The sequence below is a fragment of the Bos taurus genome, chromosome 11 (genome assembly GCF_002263795.3).
Source record: "Bos taurus isolate L1 Dominette 01449 registration number 42190680 breed Hereford chromosome 11, ARS-UCD2.0, whole genome shotgun sequence".
In the NCBI taxonomy this organism is placed as follows: domain Eukaryota; kingdom Metazoa; phylum Chordata; class Mammalia; order Artiodactyla; family Bovidae; genus Bos; species Bos taurus.
In genome coordinates this window covers 63,475,068-63,501,027 of record NC_037338.1, presented here as the reverse complement: position 1 = coordinate 63,501,027, position 25,960 = coordinate 63,475,068, and the positions used below count along the sequence as shown (strand labels likewise).

Here is a 25,960-nt window from a genome sequence, read left to right as displayed (position 1 = left end):
TCCCCCTCCCCCGTGGGGCGCTGACTCGCCCGGCTGCCACGTCTCACTGATGACATCACCAGGGCCGCTCGGCCTTAGCCAATCCGCTAGGGGGAGTCCGAGCGAAGTCCTAGCCAGCGAGTCAGCGGGGAGGGGAGCAGGGAGGGGCGGAGCGCGGGGGGTTGAGAGAGGGGGGAATGGGGCGAGCGACAGCCCCTCAAGTACGCGTGCGCCAGAAGCGCGGGGCTTGGTGGGAAGCTGAGTCCAGGTCTTGGCCCTGTACCGTGGTTCCCCAGGGCCCGCAGCCGCGCTCGCAACTCTCTTTCCCGGCATGCCATGCGGTGCGGCCGCCCTTTGGGCTGTGTAAAGGCCCCTCGGTCTAAGGCTTTCCTATTTCCTGGTTCGCCGGCGGCCATTTTGGGTGGAAGCGATAGCTGAGTGGTGGCGGCTGCTGATTGTGTTCTAAGGGGACGGAGTGGGGTAAAGACGTTTGCTCTCCTGGAACAGCCTATCTCATTCCTCTCCTTCGACTACCCGTGGCGCGGAGAGTCAGGGCGGCGGCTGCAGCAGCAAGGGCGGCGGTGGCGGCGGCGGCAGCTGCAGTGACATGTCCAGCATGAATCCCGAATAGTGAGTGCAGGGGAGCACCGGTCGGCTGGGTCCCTGGGCCACCTTGGGAAGGCTTAGAGGGGGCGAGGAGGGCGGAGGAATGGGCCTCGGCCTCGGCGAGGTAAGGGTGACGGGTCAGGAGAGGTTGGCGGCTGGGAGTCGGGCCCCATTGTCTGACGGAGGAGGGGCGGTCGAGGGGAGGGGTCGGGCCGGAGGGGTGAGCCGCCTGGGCCTGGACCCGGTTTGTTTTGTAGTACTGGCCCGAGTGCTGGGCCGGTGTGTAGGGGCAGTCCGCGAAGAGGGTTGGGGCGTCCGGGAGTCGGTGGTGGGGCCGTGGGAAGGGGTAGCTTTTCTTGGAAGCAGTGACTTTTCAAGGAGGGCCAGTTTTTTAAGGAGTGGGGATGAGGTGAGACAACTCTCTTAGAGGGCATTGTCAGACCCTACGCCCGCGCTCTGCGGAGCTGTCAGAACCCTCGGGGTGGAAACCAGCTTTACTTGTAAATCTTGAGCTTGTTGGCTATTTCTTCCACCCTCCTCTCCAGGTTGCAGGTAATATGGATGCTTTTCAGGGCTGCATGAGATTGCGGGGAATAAATAGATGGTGAGAATCGATTTAAAAATTTTAGTTCTGTTTTTTAGTTATTTCCTGGAGTTCTTTACGAACTCAGCGGGCCCATTGCCTTCCTGAAAAACCTGGGCGTTCGTGAGAATTTTTTTTTAGAGGACACCGAAGTCCTTTTGCCTTGTGTAGGTCAAGGGAAAAACAAAACACTAGCACCAAACCTAGGGACGTCTTTGTGATATTACCAAATAAAAGCAAGGCTTTGCCGTAAAGTTCCAAGAAAAACGAATGGGCCCTTTGATAGATCTGTATGTTTTGAATTACCTACTTGAAGGCTTGCAGATAGGGAATGAGGTTCTGTGACGTGTCATGAAAAGTTAATGCATTTCTTTTTCTTGCTTCCTCAAGAAGTCACCACAGCAGATGTGACACACCTGTCACCTTTCATGGGAACCGGTGTTTCTTTCCTTAGGAAGACTTTGTTGGGCTCTCCTTAATGGCCCTTAAAAACATCCTTCTACAGTTTGCATTTTGAAATTAGTGAATAATTGAAGGAGATTTAATTGGTATTCCTCCTCTGTGTCAGAAGGATTTGGGGGGAGATGGGGAATTTTTTAAAGCAGAGATCAGTCTTTGACCTAAATGTTGAGTTTATTTGCTGTTTTGGTCAATTACTGCTAAATATTTCCCCTAAAAGGTACACCCATGGGTTTAGCTGACTATCATGTGTGTGTCACATGGCTCTTGCAAAATGCATTCTGACTTCAACTTTTGTAATACTGTGGTTTGACGCCGAAATGTCCCTTTCTGTTATAAACAGAAGCTGTAGTACTTTATTAAAATTTTATATACTTTAAGAAGTTGAAGATAGTGTTCTAATAGTGTCCTGTTTGCTATGCTGGCAGTTTTTTATCAAGGGCTGCAAGGACAAAGTTGGTTTTGCATAGTTGGACAGAGTTGAACTTGAGGCCTCTAATTTAGAAGTTGTCCTGGCAACAGTAAAGTACATGGATTTTCCATTTTATAGAGGTTTGTCTTATGTTTAGGGAGTTTCTTAAATTTGCTACATGTATAGAGTCTGAATTTATTTCTCCTTTTGTAAAATAGGACAACTGTTTATTCCTATCGGGGTTATGTATATGTAAAAGGATTTGGTAAACTTGTAAGAGCAGGGTACATCATTGTATAAGGCTTTCCAGTCACAGTAAAATTTAGGAATATAACCTTTATCTTCAAGGAATTTATAATGGAATACAAAAAAAATAGATATTATATATGTTAAATACCAGTAGATACGGCAAGTTCCAGATGTGTGACATGGATTGGAGCCACAAGATTTTAAAAGTAGTTATGGGGTTGTGGTTGCCTGGTATGGTTCAGAAAGACCTTATAGAGAATAAACCAGTAAGGGAATTATTAGCATTTGATTTGGAGAAGCAGAGGGAGTGAGAACGATTGTTCAGGAGGGAAGAAGAAAGAAGAATGGTTAATAAATGACAGGGATAGTAATTCTTAAGTAGAGTGTCAAACCATCCTTTATTTTGAGGGTTCTAGATTAATGACCTCAACAGAATCAATCCCAGAAATCATTTTTATATTTTTATGGCATGGAGTGTGCCAGTACCTGGGCTACTGTATTTATATTCTAGGCTGTCTCTTAAGTAAAATGACCTAGTAGCTTGGGAAAACCTTTGGAAAAGCACTAGTGAAAAGTACTTAAGGTGAGAAGAGGTGGTATTTTATTATGAATGGTCACAAGGACAACCAGCAAGCAGATTTTTAGAATCTGACTTCAGCAATTTCTTCTTGTCTTTAATCAAGTTTATTAGCATCATTAAAGTAATTAGAGAAAAATTGGGAACTAGAGAAAAGAAGGAAATTCTTAGAGTTTAATCACCCAGACACAAGCCCAATTGCTTTAAAACCGTGTTCTAAACTTTAAAATCAAAGGTTTTTTTATTAAGTTAAAAATTTTTTTTTTATTAAGCTAAAACTTGTAATGGATGAGTGCCTTTTATGATTCCACAGTGTTACCCTAATAGCTAACATTTATGGCCACTTATTATATGCCAGCTACAATATAGTGCATTATATAATACACATGTATTATAGTGTACACTTTATATGCTAATTTGAAACAATAGAATACAAGGGAATATTTACAGGTGCACCCCAGATGTTCCTTGCTTTGGTTTGTCATATTCTTCTTACCCCTTATAGAAACTTTTAAAATCTGTTGTATGGGTGCTGCTGAATTTGGTAATGAAAATGCGTTCTTGACAAAAGTTTGGTTCTCTCAGAATGAACAAGATTTTAGATTTGTGTAGGTTGACACGATTACCTGTTGGTAGCTTTATTACTAAATGCTTTTATTTTATTATCTTTAAGTTGTAAGTTTTTGGTTTGAGAGTGAAGAGAATAAGAAATATGTCCATTAATGATTAAATCTGAAGCTTTTTCTTTGACTACTTTCCATGTTATTTGGCTGATTTGGGAGAAATGGTCCTGGGTTATCTTTATTAGCAGAAATTAAGGGTAATGACTGACTCATTTGAACTTCAAATACTACAAACAAAAACAAAATGCAACCAGAGTGGAGTCTGAGCAGTGGAAAAAGTAGATGGAAAGCATCAAAGCTCTTTTTTTTTTTCTTCTGGAGATTTGAAGAAAGATTTTAATTTTCCTGAGCTAGGAGGTGAAGCAGGCAGTGATTATTTCAGCACACTGGTTAAGAAATGCTTAACATTATTCTCATACCAGAGGCATTTTTCCTAATCCACTAGCTTCTGTTGGATTTTTTTTTTAGCGTCAAAATCATTTTGGCTGCTTCATCTATAAGGAGTATGTTAAGAATGAAATACGTGTACCTCTCTCAACCAGTTAACTCCAGTCAGAAGACCTATATGTAGTAGTGTCTTTGGATTGGCTAGTTTTTTTTGTTTTAAGATCACATTTTTTTTTGACAAGTATATACCACTTTATATATTTTTGGCTGCTCTTAGTCTTTGTTGTTGCACGAGGGCTTTCTCTAGTTGCTGCGAGTGGCGGCTACTCTAGTTTGGGTGCTCTTGCTTCTCATTGTGGTGGCTTCTCTTGTTGCCGAGTTGTGGCACAGGGACTCATTCGTTGTGGCTCATGGGCCCTAGAGCGTGCAGGCCTCAGTCCAGAGGGCTCGGTTGCTCCACCATATGTGGAATCTTCCTGGAGCAGGGATGGAACCCATGTTTTCTGCATTGGCAGGTGGATTCTTATCCACTGCGCCACCAGGATAGTCCCTAGATCAACTAGTTCATTGCAGAAAAATTTATAAAAGAAAAAAAAATTTTTTAACCTTGTTTTTTTACATTTTAACATAATTATGGCATACGTTTTAATCAGTCTCCTAAACTTTGTTTTCTGTCATGGTAGATTCAAGGAACATTTGACTTTTTTTTTTTTTTTTTTGCCAGTGCTATGCTTTGAATAAGTCTTTTAATTTAAGGATTTGAAAGTAAAAACAAGTTAAATCAGTTCTATTATCTGGCTAACAGTGTAATTTCATTAATAAATACATCATTATTGCCTTTTACATAATTTTTAGTTAGAATTTTTTTATTAGAAGAGAAGCAGAAACCAACTAAAAATAGGTTTTATTTTTGTTGGTTGCTTTGATGACTTTTTGATGGTGTTAGTAGTGATTTGGGAAATTCAAAGAAGTTTAAAGTATTCTCACTGTCCAGAATATGACTATTTAATGTCTGTAGAGAATCAGTGTATGTAATTTCTCTGCATAGTGTTAAGTTGCCAGTACCTATGTAGACTTTACACAAAATACATCTTACGAGTTTGGTGTGAGTGGATGATCTTGTAGGATCATTTAAAGAAACTGAAATTTTACATTTAAAATTTCTTCTCCTTTTCATCACGAATAGGTTAAAGTATAGGATGTTGACAGTGTCTTATATATTCAAAGTTTTTTTTTTTTAAGATAGAAGAGCTTTAGAATCCGGTGTTCTCTTGCCAACTGTTTAGTTGACTTTTAAAGAGAATTTTGCTTTGTGAGTAGTTTTATTTCTTTAGTATTTCAATTTTTGTTCTAGAAGCAATAAGTGATTTTTCTAAGTGATGTAAAAAGTGCTTAACCTCTTGTTACATTCATATCCCATCAGCAGTCCTTTGGCTGTGTATGTGTTTTTTGCTCTCCTTGGCAACTTCTGACTACATATATGATGGTTCTACCACTTGTAGTTGTAATAGTTAAGTTTCATTTTTGATAGTTAAGAGCTTCCTTTTGCTGTCACCTACTCTTGTCTCTTTCCTAATGTATGAAATGGGGTTAAATAAAATGCCTTTTAAGATTCTGAGATTTTTTTTTAAATTTGCAAAATAAAAAGATGAAGAGAAACTAAAAATGGGTGTAGGATGCCAGTGCCTGAGATATCTTAGATGTGTTGACTTTGCTGCTTTTTACTACTGTTCGTCTGAACTGCATTTTGAAGTTTTAGTAAGAGTTAGACAAAATGACGACCTCCCCGCCCTGCTCTCGGAGAGCAGAACAGTCAGACTTTTCCACTGTTTTCCACTGTTTCCTTGTAGAAGGTGGGGCTGAGGAGAGATTGCTTCTTTGATATCAGGAATAGAATTCAGGGAAGAAAACTGAAGACTTGGCTTTTCCTTGGACCCACCCTGTGATGTTTCAAATTATAAAAGGGTAGTGGTGTAATGATACTTAAAGGGAAAATAATCCTGAGGCTTTAGGGAGCCAGAGAATAAATGTTTATTGGTTTGTTTATTTACTTAAATATGTGAAGAAATAGGGTACAAAGGAGAAGTAGGAAGTGTCCTTGGCACTTTTGTGACTGATGGGTCAGTTTATTAAATCCAAGGTTGGTGATAGGTTCCAATTAAGTTTGCTCTGTTCCATGTTTATAGATTTTGACAGGTAGTATTACTTTTGCTCATAAGAATGACTCTTTGGAAACATTATTTTTAATAATAATAGCTACTAATTGACAAGTACTTACTCTCTGTGCCAGCTACTTGGCTAGGGTCTTCACATAGGGCGTTTTATGCACTCTGTACCTCAGACTAGTGAGCTTTACAAATGAGATTGAGTGAATTATATAATTGAAGTTTTCCAGGACAGTGATGAATTTAACTTGTCTGACTGTATTTTCTTTGAATAACAATAGTACTTAAATGGAATTACTACTTGTACTTGCTGCTCTGCCCATTTAGGGCAGTTATTCTTAACCCATTTATGGTCATGTACCCTTGGGAATATTTGATAAACACTATGGATCTGTCCTGTGTATATACATACTCATAGTATTCTGCATAAAGTTGCAAGTTGTTCACATTCCCTGAGCGTACTCATGAACCTCATGTTATAAATGCCTGATGTAGAAGATTGAAAACAGAAAAGAGAATTTTCACTACCATTCTTTAGAAATGTAGAAACCCAAGGGGGACAGATTTTAGTTTTAAATCTGGGATCTTGAACTAATTTCAAAATGTGAGATTTGTTTGGGTATGGCTTATTTTGATGACCTAGTCTGTGCTTTTCTTTTCTTCTTCTTTTATTAAAACGTTTACCTGTTTGTTTCTCATTAAGTTACTGATAGATGAAGTGTTTCCAAGATTCTTGAAACAAAGACACTAAGTTCAAACAGCATTAGTGTTCAGATAAACAACAATGTCATCTCTGCAGTATCTTTATTGCCCTAAAATTCGTATGGATGTCATTAGGGTAAATGCCTAGATCAGAGTAATATGTAATATATTCTTAATTGAATTATATGGGATTTATAAAAATAGTTAAATTTATAAAAGGATAATTTAAGCAACTTTGTCAAATTATTAATTATTTAGTGCTTAATTTATAGGTTGGTGGGTGGCATTTGTCCTCATAAAGAGCCATTGGGTTCATCACTTACTGAAGCTAATGAAGTCAGAACTCCAAAATTTACCATGCTGTTTTGAGCTGAGCTTACTCTCTACTAAAACAAATGTTCTAAGTTAATTTAAGCAGTAAGTTACACTTTATATTTGTTCAGGTTCTGTGTGCTAGTTCATAGATGGCTTGATTCATTCTGATAGGTTATATATAAAGTAGGACTTGTATACTGACTTTATTATCATCTAAGAGTGTAAAATATATCGAGGGACTTGGTGAGAAATGGGAGGGAAAGAAAACTAAGCATTTCGAGTTGAAAACCATAGGTTTAAGTTCAGACTACCACTTACTTCATACAGTCCGTTTATGCCTTTTGAGCTTGTTAAAGTTTTTCTAACACATTTAATCATCAAACATGGATCACTGACCTGTCTATTTGAAAAATGTTTGCAATACAGATATTTAAAATCTTTCAGTGAGCATACACACGCAAAAATCTAATTTCCTTGGAGAAAAAGCTTGATAAAGAAAACAGCCAGCCAGTTTTGTCATCACACTATGCTAGGAGTTGAGGGGTTTTTATTTTTGATTATACAACATAGACTTTGCTCCCAGATGCTTACCAGTTAGTTAAGATGACTCAAACTTAAGCAAGTATAATCAATTTAACAGTATTAGCGCAAATTAAATCTTGTGATTTTTTGGTAGAGAATATGATGGCATAATAGTGCAAAAAATTGGAGAAGGGGCCTAGGATTTCAATTATTGACAGAAAGTTTCAGTTATGTTGATTTAGCTGGAGAAGAACAGAGCACTGAGGAGGACTCTGCAGAAGCCCTGGTGCTAGTCTTGAGTTAAGATCAATAGGGACAACTTTGAGTTCCCACCTCTAGTCAGAAATTTTATGTATGTCCATTATTTCCCCTAATCCAATGAAGAAATAGGGTCCTAATTTTACAGGAGTTGGAGGTAGAGAAGAGTTAAATGCGGTAGAATTGGGATTTTAACTCAAGGGCCTGTGATTTTACAGTCCAGGTATGCTGTTTCCAGTTTACTGTGTGTGGTTAACTTCTAGGAATTCGAAATTAAGCCAGTTGATTAGGCAACTAGCATTTCTGTGGCCAACTATGTCTAAAATTCTTGACTGGAGAGGTCTTTTTAAAATGTTAAGAAAGTATACATATATCCTCTCCCTTCTATGGCTGATTCATGTTGAGGTTTGACAGAAAACAAAATTCTGTAAACCAGTTATCCTTCGATAAAAAAATTAAAAAAAATGTTAAGGGTTTGTGAGGTACATATTGTTAATAGGCCTTTGACTTTCTTCACATCTTGTGTTAGGTTGATCTTTAGAGCTTCTCTCGACTTGAAGTTAATTATTGTATCCATTTTCAGTTTTTCTACTCTCATGACTATTTTTTTTTCCTCATGACTCCTCTTGACTACTTGGTGCCTTAAAGTCATGCAAGCCTTTTCTGTGAGAAAAGCAGATAAAGCAAAATGCCTTTCTTTTACTGGAGAGGTAGGCTTATTTGCTGCAGACCATTTTACGGTTATATGTGTTGCTAGTTGTGATCGTTGTACTTATAACTGTTACCTGGTTATTTTTGCACTTTATATTATAAATTAAACTGGTAAACTTCTGTGATAATTTGTCACACATCATCTGTACAAAAACTTTGGATAAACAGCTTCAACATTTTTGTCCGTAGTGCTTGAATTTTTTCATCAGGTTACATTCTGGATTGGAGGGAGGAAGGGACAATAATAATTGCCACTTATTGTGTTCCTGTAATGTACCAGACACTGCTAAGTATTTTAGAGGCGGTATTTATAATCTTGACCAGAGCCTAATCAGGTGGTTCAAGTGTGTGCCTGTGTGCTCAGTGGTGTCTGACTCTTTGCAACCCCATATACTGTAGCCCTCAGTCCATGGAATTTTCCAGGCAAGAATATTGGAGTAGGTTGCTATTTCCTTGCTCCAGGGGATCCTCCCAACCCAGGGATCGAACCCTCATCTTTAGCGTCTCCTGCATTGGCAGGTGGATTCTTTATCACTGAGCCACCTGGGAAGCCCTCTAATTGGGTGGTAGTGTGCTAATTGAATCTTTTTACAGATGAAGAAATAGAGCCTCATAGTGATAGGTGAGTACCTTGCCTTAAGATTTTATAGCTAGTATATGATGGAGCCTGAATTCAAATACAGGTCTTTCCAACTCTAAAACCCATGCAGGCTTTGAAAGGTAAGGAGGTAGTGCACACTTGGTGTGTTTTTCAGCAAATGTTTGCCGTTAAATGCGTTTTAAGACCATTTACTCTTCTGTCCTCTTGTATGGCTTACCACTTCCAATCAACCAAATTTTCTCTCATTTTCAGAATTCCATCTTTGGGTTTTTGGAACACTTTTAAACAGAGCCTAAAATGGAACCTCGAAAATTAATCTATTGTCTCTAAATATATTTTATTTAGTTGTGGTTTTAGTGGTCAATTGTGGGGAGAGTTTTTTTTTTTTTAATTGCTTGGCTATTTTTTTAAATATGAAGGAAAGACTGTTGCCCTCTCAGATTCTTAATTGTTTATTTTGACTAACAGGTTGCTTTTGGCCATTACTGAAGGTTTATTTAGTTTTTATTAATTTAACCAGAAAAGTAATATGTGCTCTATAAAATTCAAACAATACAATTGAAGCATATGAAAAATTTCTTACCTCTCTTACCTCTTTTCTCTAGCCTAATGATCAATTTTGAATTGTGTTCTGTGGAGCATACTTAAAGTGAGTAAAGAAGAAGAGTTGATGTCATGCACAATTGTTGCAGCGCCAAGGTTTTATTAATTGTTTTAAACTCCAAAGGCTAATAGGTTAGTGTGTAGTTTAAAGATGAATTAAAATTTGTTGGGCCCACTGTATCATAATCTCATAATCATGACTTTTGTTTTAAATTTGTTATATGAGCTTAGTTTTAGGCTGTTTTCAAGTATGATTTTATAAAAAGATTAAACTACATGTTTCATGTCATGCAAGTGAACTTGTTCTAGGTGAAAGAGAAGAAATTACAGGTTCCATTTAACTTTTTAAAATAGCTGGTCTGTTCTAAGGTATACTTATAACTGACATTGTGAAATTTGTGTTTTGGGGGTACCATTTGGATAAAAACAATTATATAATTCTCCACTGTTCACTTTTGTCTTGTCTTCCTTGGTGTGTTTCCAAAGTGTATGTTGGAAGTTGTGTTAATGTCAGTCAACTTTCTTTTGTAACGTTTTCATTGACAGGTGAACTGTATGTGATAATCCAAATTTTATTTCATAAAAGAAGATAAAAAATGTTTATTTTTATTTAATCCAAAAAGTTGATTCATATCTTTGTTGCTTATATTGGGAGTGTGCCAGTGCTACCGCTTCCAGCCTTGACCTACTCTGCCTACCTAGGTGTCATTTGTGTTACGGCAGGTATGCTGAAAGAACTCATTAGGTTGTTTAGTCACTGAATAAGCCATTGATTAAAATTTTTTCCTCTTCTCAAATAGCATTTTTTTTTTCTGCTTAGAAAAGTAGTAACTGTGATTGTAGACATTTTAAAAATAGAAAGAAAAGACAAGTATAATCATACAGTTTAGAAGTGTCTACTTCTTTCCCCAAATCTTTGATGTGTGTACAAATTGTTTTTTAACAATAATGGGTTATACTGGACAAAGATGTTCTATAATCTTTTTACATAGTAGTGTATCATGTAATAGTCTCTTGATATAATGGAATTCTGAGTAGTATTTTAGATTGAGCAACAAGCAGATTCATCTCCTACTTCCTATTTTATGTATGCAGTTTGGTAACTTCATAAAAAGGAAAGCATTTTATCTAAATAGAATTTTTAATAGAAATGGGTTTTAAGTAACTTTTTAAAAATACTGTTTTCATGCTCTCACAATAGTGATTTTTTTTTTAAGGTATGGAACGTATTAATGCTTACATGCAAAAATGGCATGGGTATTAAGATTATGTTCAGATCATAAATAATGGAAATAAAGGGTCTGCAGTATTGAAAAAGTAGACCATGAGTTGACCTAAGGAGAAACTGATGACAAAAATAATTTTTCACTTGCTGTTGCCTTTGGCATCCCACCATCCAGTTGTTAAAAGGCTGAATCTGCCCCCCTTCCATGCAGTCTTAATCTTTGTCATTCTTAACGGTCTTACTTTCTCACTGAATTATGTCCACTTTTCAGTAATTTTCTGAAAAAATACTTGTGCCTCAAAACCAAAGTTTTTATTTTACAGATTCCACCATGATTTATGATTGTTGATTTAACTCAAGAAAACACAAAATGTATCTCTCACATTTAAAAAACATCAGGAGCTAGCTTTTTTCAATTAGATTATACTTATTTCATTAATGTCCTCATAGTTTGTTTTTCTAAAATCTTTTTATTTTGAAGTAAATTTAGATTCACAGAAGAATTGTAAAAGTAGTACAGAAAATTCCTGTATGCCTTTGTCCAACTTCCCCTAATGTTAGCATCTTATATACCATGGTACATTTATCAGAATTAAGACGTTAACATGGGTAAACTGAACTAAACTATAGAGTTTTATTTCAGTTTCTCCAGTTTTTGCACTAATGTCGTTTTCTGTTCCAGAATGTAAACCAAGAGACCATGTTGTATTTAATTATTATATCATATTAGCCTCCTTCCGGAGAAGGCAGTGGCACCCCACTCCAGTACTCTTGCCTGGAAAATCCCATGGACGGAGGAGCCTGGTAGGCTCCAGTCCCTGGGGTTGCTAAGAGTCGGGAACAACTAAGTGACTTCACTTTGACTTTTCACTTTCATGCGTTGGAGAAGGAAATGGCAACCCGCTCCAGTGTTCTTGCCTGCAGAATCCCAGGGACGGTGGAGCCTGATGGGCTGCCGTCTATGGGGTCGCACAGGGTTGGACACGACTGAAGCGACTTAGCAGCAGCAGCCTCCTTCAATCTGAGTTTATTAGTGTAGTTTTTCATTATCTTGGCAGTTTTGAAGAGCTTAGGTATTTTGTAAATTTCCCTCAATTTGCATTTGTCTGATGTTTTCTTTTGATTAGATGAGGTTATAGATTTGGGAAGAGATACCATAGAGGTGAGACTTCCCTGTAGCTCAAACGGTAAAGAATCTGCCTGCCATGCAGAAGGCCAGGGTTCGATTCCTGGGTTGGGAAGTTACTCTGGAGAAGGGAATGGCAATCCTCTCCAGTAGTCTTGCCTGGAGAATTCCATGGACAGAGAAGCCTGGTGGGCTACAGTCTGTGGAGTCGCAAAAAGTCGGACATGACTCAGTGACTAACACACACACACACACACCCCATAGAGGTGAAGCACTCTACTCATTACATCATATCAGAAGGTCCGTGATACCAGTGTGACATTGCTGGTCATGTTCACCTTGATCGCTTTGTAAAGGTGGCATCTGTCAGGTTTCTCCATTGTAAAATAACTATTTTTCCCTTGTCATACAGTGTTAGAAACCAGTCATTAAGAACCAACCCACCCTCAGGGGAAGGGAGCTAAAGAGGCTCCATCTCCTGGAGGGAGGAGTGTGCAGAGGATTTGTGGGCCTGTGTTAAAACCACTGTGGTAATAAACATTTGAGGTGGGGGGCGTATTTTGAGGTCATGCAGATACCTTAACTCTCCTTGAAGTTTCACCCACTAATTTTAGCATTCATCAGTGGCTCTTGTCTGTAGCGTGACTCTGCTAGTGATTTTCTACTTCTCTTATTCCTTCTACATGTATTATTTGGAATCCTCGCATAAGGAAGAGTTGTCCTTTCTCTATTTAGTTAATCATTGTACCCTTATGGACTCAGGGATATTTATTTTATTCTTTCGGTTATAATCCAGTACATGATTGTTTACTTTGTGGCTCAAATTGTTGCCTTGGCCTTTGAGGTTTGCTGTCCTTTTAACATGCCATGTCCTGTAGATTTTCTCCTCTGGCATTTTGCCCAAAATGTTACTCAAGAATGACTATTCCTTAGCTGTTACTCACAATGAGAGAGACCTGATTAAAAACACAAAATTAAAATGTTCTCTGAACTCTTGACACAGTGCTTTGTTAAAGGCACAATATTATATTTTGGATGAGTAAGTCAGTTTACCATCACACAGACAGATATGTTAAACATCAGAGTGAGGAAAAACAGACTCCAGACTACTATGGGGAGAAGGTATGAAGTATCATTGTCATTGTAAATTAGACATGAAAAAGACTAGAGAAAGTTTTGATTGAAAACAGTGGATAGAATTCACTGAAACAATCTAGTTTAGGGGAGCGGTGATTGTAGTTGTACTGTAGTCTGTAAAGATTTCTTTACTTGTACAAAAATTTCTCAACTGATAGAATTCAGTTTTTCACATAAGTCAAAATGGTATTGCAGACTGAAAACTTAATCCAAATTCTTGAGAATAAAAGATACATTTTGCTAAATTATTCTTGGCTCTGTACCAGAATTGATCTTGAGCTTTCTAACTTTAGATTTGCATATTTCCTATCAACATTATTACTTGTTCTGTTTTGTAAATTACAGTTACATAAATATCTTTAAGTGATCTCAAATCTGAAGTTACCCTGTATTAATACTTCCTGTATATTAATAGTTTGGAAATAAGCTACTACAGGAGTAGGTAATTTAAAACGTTCCAATGCAGGTAACTTGCTGTTGATCATAGTCTCTTGGTGTGTAAATTTAATAAGGCAAGAAATTTGTTGGTTGATTTTGTTTGCCGTTCTTTTCCATGTGTCTTGTCATGTTAGTGAAACTGATGGTTTGGGAGAGAACAAAACAGGCTTCTTTAGCAAGACTCATTGCGGAGCACAGTGCTCAACTCTTTGTATTATTTATAATGGCTCTGGGCTTTAAATTACCAGAAACACATAAATAATGTTTCAAAATAATGCTGTTTGTGAAATTTAAAAAGAATGTGATAATTGAAAAAGCTAGTTTTAAAAAATTGACTACTAATTTCTTTGAAACCGTAATGTAACTTGTAACATAGTTAGGAAGCATTCATGTTTTTCTCCAGCCTTATGGTTATTCTGGAAGAGAGAAATTGATCTTTATGGCAGTTAGTGACATCACAGGCAACATGTGTAGCCCATTGCTGTCCTTTACCAGTACCACTGATTCAGGGCATGTTTATTGAGTGTTTACTGGATACCTGGCACTGTGCTCAGGAAAGTTGGTAAATTCAATGCATTTGTTGTGCCATAATTTCTGTTAAAAACAAAGTAACTGTAGTTGTATTGGTGCTGTGATTTTTCTTGCTAACTGAAATGTAAACTTGTAAGATACTCGTTGCTAATGTTCAGTGTTCATCACTCTTAAGAATTCATTTGGTCTAATTAAAGAGAAAGGTATCAATAGTACTGAAGCCAGTCAGCAAATGTACTGACTAATAGAGGTATCAATCATTTATTAAGGGTAAATTTTTATAATACCTATCCGTACTATCCCCTTATATTTAGGCTCTCAAATGGGAAAGGGTGTTAGTTATTAAGTTCATCCTGTGCTTCAATCAGCCCTTCTTAATCACTTGTTTTAAAAGCTTATTACCTTATGTGACCTTTATTTTGCCATTTACCAGGGCAGGATTTAAGAAATTTTTTTTTTCTTTTTGGTATAATTAGGGATAATAAGTGTACTACAGTAACTTGGTAAAGCAGAAAGCTATGTGTTTTTTGTTTGTTTTGAATATTTTTTTAATTTAGTTGGCTGCATTGGGTCTTAGTTGGTGACCTGTAGGACCATTCCTTGTGGCCCACAGTCTCTAGTTATGGTGTGTGCACTTTGGTAGTTGTGGCACTCTGGCTTCATTGCTTTGAAGTTTGTGGGATCTTAGTTCCCCAACCATGTCCCCCCATTGCAAGGTGGATTCTTAAATACTGGACCACCAGAGAAGTCCCAGAAGGCTATGTTTTAATACTTACCACTGTATAAACCTCGGTGAAAGTGTTAGTCTCTCAGTCATGTCCCACTATTTTGATCCCATGGACTGTAGCCCACCAGGTTCCTCTGGCAATGGAATTCTCCAGGCAAGAAGACTTCAGTGGGTTGCCATTCCCTTGTCTAGGGGATCTAACTAACCAGGGATTGAACTGAGGTCTCCTGCATTGCAGGCAGATTCTTTACTAGGAAAGCCCCCCTGGTGTTACAAATCTTGGTAAACAGTTGATTAATAATCCCAGAGATAATCGTGCCTAAACATCTTGCTTACATGTAAATACACTGGTAATCTACATTTCATTTGCAAGTGATAGTTGGATTTCATTTTAAGTGGATGGCATTTTATAAAAACTAAGTCACAGGGAAGAAATTTAAGAATCCTGTATGTCTTCTGAAAAAAATCTATAAATTCTGGATTTTTTGTCATTTTGAAATTGCTTTAAAAGAACTTATAGAACTGGTCAGAGTTGGAAAGAATAGAATCTATTAGTGGTTCCTTTGACCATGGGCTGACTGTTGTCTTGAGATTTATGAAAGGCTCCCTTGAGAAAAATTTTGAGATAGTCTAAGTGATTGTAAATGTGCATAAACATAGCCTAGCTTTCAGTGGTTTTTTTTTTTTTTTCAGTGTTTTCTGAAGTATGATTTAATACAAGCTTAGAATGTTGGTAAAGTTGTACGTTTACACAAATAGTCCCCTTGATTTTATTGTATCTCTAGTTTAAAATAAAAGGGGAGAATTCCAGGTGGATACTAGGGAAGGATCATAAAAGCCCTTTGTTGGAGGATTGCTATGAAATAATGATTTGAGATTTGAAGTTGAAGGAGAGATTTGTTTCACTGGCAAAAACAAATGAAACTTTAACTCCCTGTATTCTAATATTGCAGAACAGTGGGATTTTCTAGTGAAAGTCTGTTGGACTCTCCAAGAATGCATATCACTTACGTTTCCTTTTATTCATTGCTTGGACCTGGAAGTAGTGATGTTAGAGATACGGGTGGCATTGTCTATCTTATTTATACATAATTCTGTCATGTTCAGTGATTCATCAAAAGGGCCCCAAACTGCTGTTACTTGGAGTTTGGGCTTCTGTTAGGGCGTCCATGGGCTTTTCAGAAGCTGTAGTCTTCCTCAGTGAGTTATTATTCTTGGCTATATTTTTGTTGTTATAGAACTTATAATACAATATGCTTTTTATTAATGTGATTTTCTTTTTCTCTTCGCAGTGATTATTTATTCAAGTTACTTCTGATTGGCGACTCTGGGGTTGGAAAGTCTTGCCTTCTTCTTAGGTTTGCAGTAAGTTGAAATCAAAAATGATTTTAAAGGAATTAATGCTGTGTATATTTTCTGGGTAGACAAAAGATAAAACAGTTTTATTCTTCCGGAATTTTATATGTGAAGCCTCCAAATACACATTCCCAGTGATATCTAGACTCTTTAAATAGAGGAGATACTGTTGTTCCTAAAAGAAATTCAAGAAAACTGTGGTTATAAAGTCAAAGTGTCTGATACTCTCCTTGGAGGTCAAACAATGTTTCATTCCAACATAAATAATGAGTAAGGGAAAAAAATGGTAGGTTTGTGTTGAAAATGACTTGGTGGAAGACAAATCTTCAAGTAAAACTTGAGTAGAATAAAAAGAAAAAGCAGGGCCTGGTACAGACTATTTATTTTTTTGACAGTGGCATCGTTGTCATTTAAATTTACAAACTGATAAATAACTTAGTAATAACTTCCAACTTAATATATAAAATGCATGGTCTTGTTCATAGTGTTTATGAACTGCCTTCAAATTTAACATGTTTTCCTTCTCGCTATCTTGATCATTGCTTCTTAAGATGTGAACCAGTGGGGATTATCAAGACCCTCCTGGAGTCCATGAGATCAAAAACTGCTTGCTAATAACACTAAATCATTAGTATTTACTGAATAAATAATTACCTAGTAATTGTACTAAGACAAAAGATGTTTGCTTTTTTTCACTCTGTTGATCTTTGCCCTGATGGTGCAAAAGCAATGGTAGGTAAAACCGCAAGTGCCTTATTAGTCCTGTGCTGAAGTAACGCTAAGCCCCAGATTATGCTCATAGTCATGGTGTTTACCTCTGTTTGCTCACAGGAGAGGGAAGAAACACCATTATCACTTAAGTGTGTCTTTGATGAAACAGTAAAAATGATTAATTTTTTTCATACTTTTAAAAATTGAGGTGTAGTTGATGTTCTGTTATATAGCTGTTACATGTACAATGTAGTGATTCACAATTTTTAGAGGTTATATTCCACTTATTATTATAGGATGTTGGCTATATTCCTTGTGTTGTACATGTCCTTGTAACTTTCTGTATTATACATAGTAGTTTGTACCTCTTAATCCCCTACCCCTATCTTGCTCCTCCTCCTTCCCCTCTCCCTGCCAAAAACCACTAGTTTGTTCTCAAATCTGTGAGTTTCTTTTTTTGTTAAAGTCATTAGCTTGTGTTTTGTTTTTTTTAGAATCCACATATAAGTGATACCATACAGTATTTGTCTTTCTTGCTCTGACTTAGTTATCATAATACTCTCAAGTCCATCCATGTTGTTGCAAATGTCAGATTTTCATTTTTTATGCTGGACTAGTATTCCATGATATGTATATATGTATATATACATTTCCTTTATCCATTCATCTGTTGATGGTCACTTACGTTGCTTCTAAAAATGATTAATTTTTAAACATTTTGATCCTTGTTGAGTGTTTCCTTTTTAAATAATCTGTGCGAAAAAATGAGTACACATAAAACAGTTTTACTGAAGACTGGAATGTGTTGGTTGTCTTAAGGGAGAGAAAAGCATTTGTATAGTTGTTTCCATTATGAGCTAAACTAGCTGATTTTTTCATTGAACTTTTTTTTAACTTGAAAGTACAGCTAACAGGCTATATTTATCTAGAACTGAGTATTGGGTATACATTTTATCAGATGAACAGACATTGTCACTTCAAGGGAAATATCTGATAGCATTTGTTGCCTATAATAACTTCAAGCTTTTCAAGGGAAAATTAGAATTTTAAAAAATTTAAAATCCACCACTGCAAGCTTGACAGCATCTCAAATACTTAGTATTACTTTTCTGATGAGGTATTAATGAGTCTCATATATATTCATTATATATAATAATTTGAAAATGAGACCATGTTAAGTACCAGAATAAAACCTAGGTGGCTCTTTAATCATATGTGAAAGTATTTTCTAACAGGAAAAAAATCAGGAAAGAAAGGACTGTTAAATGTGATTGCATTAAAATTAATGTTGACACATAATATTAGAAAACAAAAGGTCCTAGCAAAACGTATTTGGAGGAAGAGGTGATAGTCTCAATATATAAAGCACATTTATACACTAATAAGGAAAGGATATTTGTCCTAATGGAAATAAGAATGAATGCATGAGTGGGCAGTTTACAAAAGGAGAAATACAAATTGCCAGTAAATGTGAAAAAGTGTTCAGTTTTATTTGTAATTAAAGGACTTAAAAAATTTTCTTTTGTTTAGTTGCTTAGCCGTGTCCAACTCTTTGTGACACCATGGACTGTAGCCCACCAGGCTCCTCTGTCCTTGGAATTCTCCAGTCCAGAATACTGGAGTGGGTTGCCATTCCCTTCTCCAGGGAATCTGACCAGGGATCGAGCCCAGGTCTCCTGCATTACAGGCTGATTCTTTACTGTCAAAATTAGATAATACTCAGTATTTATTAAAGTGACAAGTATTAAAATTAATTACTAGTATTAAATCAGTAATCTGGGTAGGTGGGAAGAAGCTAGCATTTCTTGAGGAAAATGGCTGTAGCCTGAGGTATTTGTGCTTCAAAGAAAATCCTTTCCGGATTCCTACTGACCTAAGTCACCGGTTTTCAGTATTACCTACACAGAATCAGCCAGGAAGCATTTTAAAAATACTGATTCTCAGATCCCTAAAATAGATTCAAGCTGTAAAAAGTATGATTAAGAAATGTATAATAAGCTTTGAGAGCACAGAGGGAAGAATCTCTTTAGCTACTGGCCAAGGAATGGGGGAATGTTTGGACAATAACTGTTTCCTGAGCTCACATTTGAAAAATTGATAAAAGTTGCCAACTTGCCCACGGGCTGGGGAGTTAGGGGGGTAAAGCTTGGGAGTGGGGAGAAAGAGATACCGAGAATTTGGACAGTTGAAATGTCAAGTGCGGTGGCTCAGAGGCATGCAGGTAAGGGTCATTTAGGGGTATATTGGAGAAAGTGATGGCACCCCACTCCAATACTCTTGCCTGGAAAACCCCATGGACGGAGGAGCCTGGTAGGCTGCAGTCCACGGGGTCTCAAAGAGTCGGACACGACTAAGCGACTTCCCTTTCACTTTTCACTTTCATGCATTGGAGAAGGAAATGGCAACCCGCTCCAGTGTTCTTGCCTGGAGAATCCCAGGGACGGGGGAGCCTGGTGGGCTGCTGTCGATGGGGTCGCACAGAGTCGGACACGACTGAAGCGACTTAGCAGCAGCAGCAGGGATGTATAAGAATTCTATTAATAACAGCATTTATAAGTTTTTCTAACAAAGCACCTGGCATGTTCTAGTGCTGAATGCTGTTCTCTATCCGTTTTCTATAGTATGTGATACTTACTTGACAATTTAAATTTAAAAAATGAATGTCAAATAATGATGAGTATTTTGTCAAATTGCATTCAGTGCTTCAAAAATATCCTTTTACCCAGTGATTCTGTTTATGCCGAAATGTGAATATATGTGGAGGATAAGTCAACATAGCTATCTCTAGCTACTTGGAACTCTGATTACATTTTACAGTTGTCTTTAGCCGTCTTTATCTCAGTGTCATGTACACATCTGATTCAGCATTATCAAGACTTGGCCCACACTCATTTCATTTCCTTCTTTTTGTTGGAGTGCTACAAATAACAATCCCAAATGTGTCATTTCCCCTTGCATACTGTATTTAATATAGGGTTTCCCTGATCTCAGATGGTAAAGAATCTGCCTGCAGTGCAGGGGATCTGGGTTCGATCCCTAGGTTGGGATGATCCCCTGAAGAAGGAAATGTCAACCCATTCCAGTATTCTTGCCTGGAGAATCCCATGGACAGAGGAGTCTGGCAGGCTACAGTCCTTAGTATTGCAGAGTCAGACACAACTGAGTAACTAACACTCATACACTATCATAAAAAACATTTGTTGACTTACAAAATAAATTTTCCTGGTTATCTTAAGTGTGGTGTTAGTTTGAATCACAATTCAAAACATGGTTCACACAGACTTATCGACATAGGGAACAGACTTGTGGTTGCCAGTAGAGGGGAGGGGAGGATGGAGAGGGATGGGAGTGGGAGTTTGGGGTTAGCAAATGCAAACTTTTATATATAGAATGGAAAAACAAGGTCCTACTGTATAGCACAGGGAACTATATTGAGTTTCCTGTGATAAACCGTAATGGAAAAGAATATGAAAAAAAGGTCTATGTATGTACAACTGAATTACTTTTCTCTGTAGCAGAAATCAACAACATTGTAAAGCAACCATATTTCAATTTTTTAAAAAAACCCATGGTTCATACTTTGATTTCGTTCCTTTGCTGCTTAGTCTTTTAGAGTTTTTCCAACTTCCCACTTCCCACCTCCTCCTTTTTTATTTATGTATTTTTCATGTCACTTTCTTTTTGCAGAAACTGGGGCAGTTGTCCTATAAATTGTCCAACATTTTAGGTGTGTCAGTTAGCTTCTCTGTGGTGTCTTTAAACTTGTCGCTCCTGTTTCTGTAATTGGAAGTAAGCCCCAGAGCAGTGCTTTATCTATCATTATGGTAGTTACTAGTCCCTTGTGATTATTTAAATTTAAGTAAAATTGAATGGAATTAAAAATTCAGTTCCTTGTTCTCACTAGCCACATGGAGCTACTGGCTACTGTATTGACAGTCACAGCCTATAGAACCTTTCTGTCATCAAAGAAAGTTCTTTTTAACAGTGCTACTCTTAATAGATTTAGGCTTGATTGAGCCTAAATCCATCTTTGTTAGCAGAATACTTCCTGGGTGGTGCTTTAAGCCTGATGATTGTGCAGTGGGGTTACGTGGTGAAAGTGTGATCTTTCCATTTACATATATTTTCACTTAAATAAAAAAACTGAAATTTGTTTTCATTATGAGTAAAATAATTGTAATAGGTACTTGAGGGAAAAAACAGGTGTAATTTTAAAAGTTTAGCCTTTGGGTTAATATTGTTCACACAAAAACTTATACACAAGTGTCCATAGCAGCACTATTGATAATGGCTAAAATGTAGAAACCACCCAAATGTCCATGAACTGATAAACAAAATGTAGGCTATCCATACAGTGTACTATTTTTCAGCCATAAAAAGGAATGAAGTACTGATTCATGCTGTAACATGGCTGGGGCTTCCCTGGTGGCTCAGTGGTAAAGAATCTGCCTGTCAATGCAGGAGAGACAGGTTCGATCCCTGGTCCAGGAATATCCCACATGCTGTGGACCAACTAAACCCGTGCGCCACAAGTACTGAGCCTGTGCTCTGCAACAAGAGAAGCCTCTGCAAAGAGAATACCCCTATGCACTTCAACTAGAGAATAGCCTCCACTCACCACAACTAGAGAAAAACCAGACCCAGCACAGCCAAAAATAAATAAATAGTGTGTCTATGTGTGTGTGTATATATATAAAAAGAAAGGCTGAACCTTGAAAAGTTTATGCTGAGTGAAAGAAGCCAAACACAAAAGGTCATACTGTGTGATTCCATTCATGTGAGGTGACCAAAACAGACAAATCTGTGGAAACATAAAGTAGATTAGTAGTTTCCAGAGTCTAGGGGGAGAGGAAGAAATCTGACTGCTGCTGGGTATAGGGTTTTCTTTTGGAGTGAAGAAAATGTTTTGGAATTAAAATAGTTGTGATGGTTGCACAGCCTTCTGAATATACTAAAAACCACTGAGTTGTATATTTTGAAGGGGTGAATTTTATGTATATGAATTATCTCAATTTTAAAAGTCATAACTAAGAAATAAAATTGACTTCTGAAAGAATTTCAGGAGAGGGACATGATCATAGGTTTGTGTTGAGTAAACTGAATAACCAGTGGGTGTGGAGGAACAAGAATTCTGCTGATTAGCAGATTAGAAAAATCATTCGTAATCATTCAAAATACAAAACCTTCTCTGTATGATACATATAAAGAATTTGCCAAGATATGATTGGAAAACTAAAGAATAGCTATTGGAAAAAAAAATCTTAAACCATTTTTAAATAGCACTTTGTCTTCAGAATGTGAACTGAGTGCAGGAACAGGATGGAATGGCTGTTCTCAGATTGTTATGTCTTACAAATTTTATCAGCTTTCTAGATAAAAGTTAACATATTTCTTATTTACTCTATTGAACATTTATTTTAATTGTTAACTTTTTTCCCTTTAGGATGATACATATACAGAAAGCTACATCAGCACAATTGGTGTGGATTTCAAAATAAGAACTATAGAGTTAGATGGGAAAACAATCAAACTTCAAATAGTAAGTAATTTTTGGACTAGAAATTTTTTGGAAATTATTTTGGTAAATTTAGAATGTATTTGTTATTCATAATATGTTAAAATGAAAATATCTTAGGAATCATTCATCTGTGACAGAATGGTAGAGTAAGAATAGTTTAGATTGAAAGTGATTTAAGATTACCTCCTTCATTGAGTTTTCTGTTCAGAGAGTTGAGAAATACATGTTTTAAGTCAAACCTGGTCCTAGTTCTTTTTCTTGCGCTTTTATCAGTGAGGTCTAAGGGGTCTAAGTTGATGTTTGTTTACTTCGTCTTACAGAAGTATATTGAGCAGTTTTCATGTCTTTTATTATGCTGAATACTCTGGATCCAGGAAAAACCTAGGAGAGGTTCTTCATATTTGTTTTAGTTGAGTATTTATTAGATAGTATGTTCCAACTCTCTAGAAATGTAGAATTTTATTGGAAGGGAATTTAGCTTTTCTTACATATTTTACAGCTCAGAAAATGGATGCTGAGAGATTTAATGACTTGCCTACCGTTACTAGCAGAACCACGTGACCCATAGCTCTCTGTTTTCAGTATATTGTGTTCCTGTGCCATTCTCACTCCCTTACCCATCCTTAAAACCCCAACCCTGAATTAAAAATAGGGGGTTGTAGTAGAAACTTAATATAGGTCTGGGTACCAGGATGGACATACCTTTGGTCTTTAAAAAAAAATCTCGGGTATCTTTTAGAATTGGCTCTTAGTATGAAGTAACATAGAAAACAAGTGACTGCTCTTTCTTATGGAATTGATAACGCCCTGAACTGGAAGGAGTTCTGAATTTGGAGTCAGAAACTTGGATTTGTTGTGTTAATTCTGCTGTTTATTAGTTGGAGAGTCATGGGTTTAACTTCAGCCTTTTTCCTGAGACTCTGTTTCTTACCTCTAAAATGAGTGTGATGATATTTGACTTACTAATAGGTAGTTGTGAGAACCAAATCTATAGTTCTGTGTATGTATATATGTTAATCTGTGTAAAAACCCTTTGCGGTTGCCTAATCAAAATTAATTTCTGTTGGTAGCCTGCCATTTAGATTGGTCTTATCACAACCTATCATTCCTTTCTGGAAGCATGTTTTCAGAACCGTTTACAATCTGGGTTACTCCTGTATAAGTGCCATTTACTAAAATATGATTCCTAAATTCAAATACAAGATAGTATCTAGCCAGTGTGGACTACATAGGGTAAATTCTCTATTGATTTGGTCTCTGAATTTCTTTTTTTCCCTCTCAGACTTGAGGGACTCTTGCCATTTTCTCATCATTGGCCCATACAAGGATATAGAAAGAAAGCCTGAGTTTACTACATTTGCTATCTCAATAACTATTTTACCTACTAGTTTGGGTCTTAAGGTTTTGGTTTGTTTTTTAATTCTTATATTTTGTGACTAGGGCATTAAAAATCTAAATGTAAGATTTTACTTTTAACCCTGCTACATTTCACCTTGCCTGGCTTGAATTACCCTTTCATGTTTTCCAGGTCTTTAAAAAAAATGATTGGGTTTATCTATATTTTAATTATTTTTTCTGCTTTTCCTGTTCAAGTGTGCCATCAGGGTCTTTATCACAGTTGGTGATTACAAAACATTCAGCACTGCAGGGCATGTATGGAGTCCAGTCCCATGAAAGGCCTCTTTCTGTGACTGTTGATTCATTCACAAAGCTTTATGGAAATGCTCACATTACACAAGATACATTCAAGGTTGCAGGGAGGGATGAAAAATAGCCCCATAGGAGATCCCATTTCAGTGGGAGAGACACAGCAGGGAAAATCAGTTTACCTCGTGATTATGAGGGGTAATGAGGATTATGTACATAAAGGGTGATCAGTTACAGAGGGAAGGTACTGTTAGGATGTAGTCAGGAGAGTTTTCAGAGTGGCAAGAAGATAGCAGAAATTTTACTCTTTGGATGCCATTGTATTCAGAAATAGTTTCTTCCTGTTCTTGTCCTATCCTTGTGAAAGGGGTTAGTGGGGGTGAAGAGAAGGGAACTAACATTTTATTGAGTAGCTACTATAATGAGGTATTATGCTAGGCATTTTATAAATATTCTTTCATTTAAACTTAGCAGTTTTATAAAGTAGTGATATCTGGAATTTATGGATGAAGAAACTGTCATAATCAGGAACCTAAATTTAATGTTTTGAAGTCAAATTGACTTTACTCCAGAGATCCTGCTTCTCCAAGGGTATCCTGAAAGACTGGAGGCTCCTTACTGATGATGGTTTTCTGACTCTAATAGGCTAGTACTTTGGATGAAAAAGGTAGCTTTTGCTTGTTTTAGATGAACAATTGTTAACATATTACTTTATTACTTCCCTTGGAGTATGTTAAAGTGGTTATTGACATGATATTTTACTGCAAAAATACTAATTATGCATCTGTTTTACTGTGTAACCACCGTTACCACTTCTAACAAAACTGACACTAATGCCTTTAAAAAAGTTTTTTTAAACTTTTTTTTTGGGGTATAGCCAATTAACAATGTTGTGGTAGTTTCAAGTGGACAGCAAAAGAAGTCAGCCATACATACATATGTATCCATTCTCGCCCAGACTCCCCTCCCGTCCAGGCTGCTGCATAACACTGAGCAGAGTTCCATGTGCTGTACAGTAGGTCCTTATTGGTTATCCATTTTAAATATAGCAGTGATACCAATGCCTTAATGTTATATAATATTCAGTCTGTATTTAAATTTCCCCAAAATTGCAGCTTATTTTTAACAGCTTTGTTGGCTGGGTCTTAGAAAAGGAAGTGATTTCACTCAGTGCTCCTGATTTTTTTTATTTTTGCCATTTAGGACACTAGTTGGGAGCAATGTCAAGTTCACATATATATTCCAGAACTTTACAGCTTCTTCCCATGAAAGGCTGTTTCATCATAATCTCCACTTGTATTAGGCTACAAGTCTATTTTTTGTTTTTTTAATTGTTAACCATTAAGTAACCGTTTAGTTATTTCCCCATCAGTCAAATATTAGTTTTAGTGGGGTGTGTGCTAAGTTGCTTCCATCTTGTCTGACTCTGTGTGACCCTATGGACTAGAACCTGCCAGGCTTCTTTGTCCATGGGATTCTCAGGCAAGAATACTGGAGTGGGTTGACATTTCCTCCTCCAGGGGACAGGACTGGGGGATCTAACCTGCGTCTCTTATATCCCTTTGCCACTGCTGGGAAGCCCGTTAGTGGGGTAGGTAGCTTTTCTAAAAAAACAATATTTTTTAAAAAAGGAAAGGTCATTATTTACGAGCAATTGAAACAAAATTCTCATTGCCCTTGTTAAAATCATGGTTTTTAAAAGGAGTTTACCTGATATTTTTTAATAGTTTTAACTGCAAACTTTAATGTGGCAGTGTATTTGTTTCCAGTGTTGGAGCCTAAATGGTTGAAG

General features: G+C 37.0%; 1 protein-coding gene across 2 annotated transcripts in view; it reads left to right on the top strand.

The window, feature by feature from the left end:
- The first annotated feature begins 386 nt into the window (after positions 1–386).
- RAB1A (RAB1A, member RAS oncogene family) overlaps positions 387–25,960 on the top strand; it is a 29,859-nt gene continuing 4,285 nt past the window's right edge. The window contains exons 1-3 of one of the 2 annotated variants that reach the window (XM_005212869.5): positions 387–609; positions 16,229–16,301; positions 22,447–22,542. In XM_005212869.5, the coding sequence (XP_005212926.1) occupies positions 587–609; positions 16,229–16,301; positions 22,447–22,542 (192 nt within the window). In that variant the 5' untranslated portion in view covers positions 387–586. 2 annotated transcript variants of the gene reach the window in all.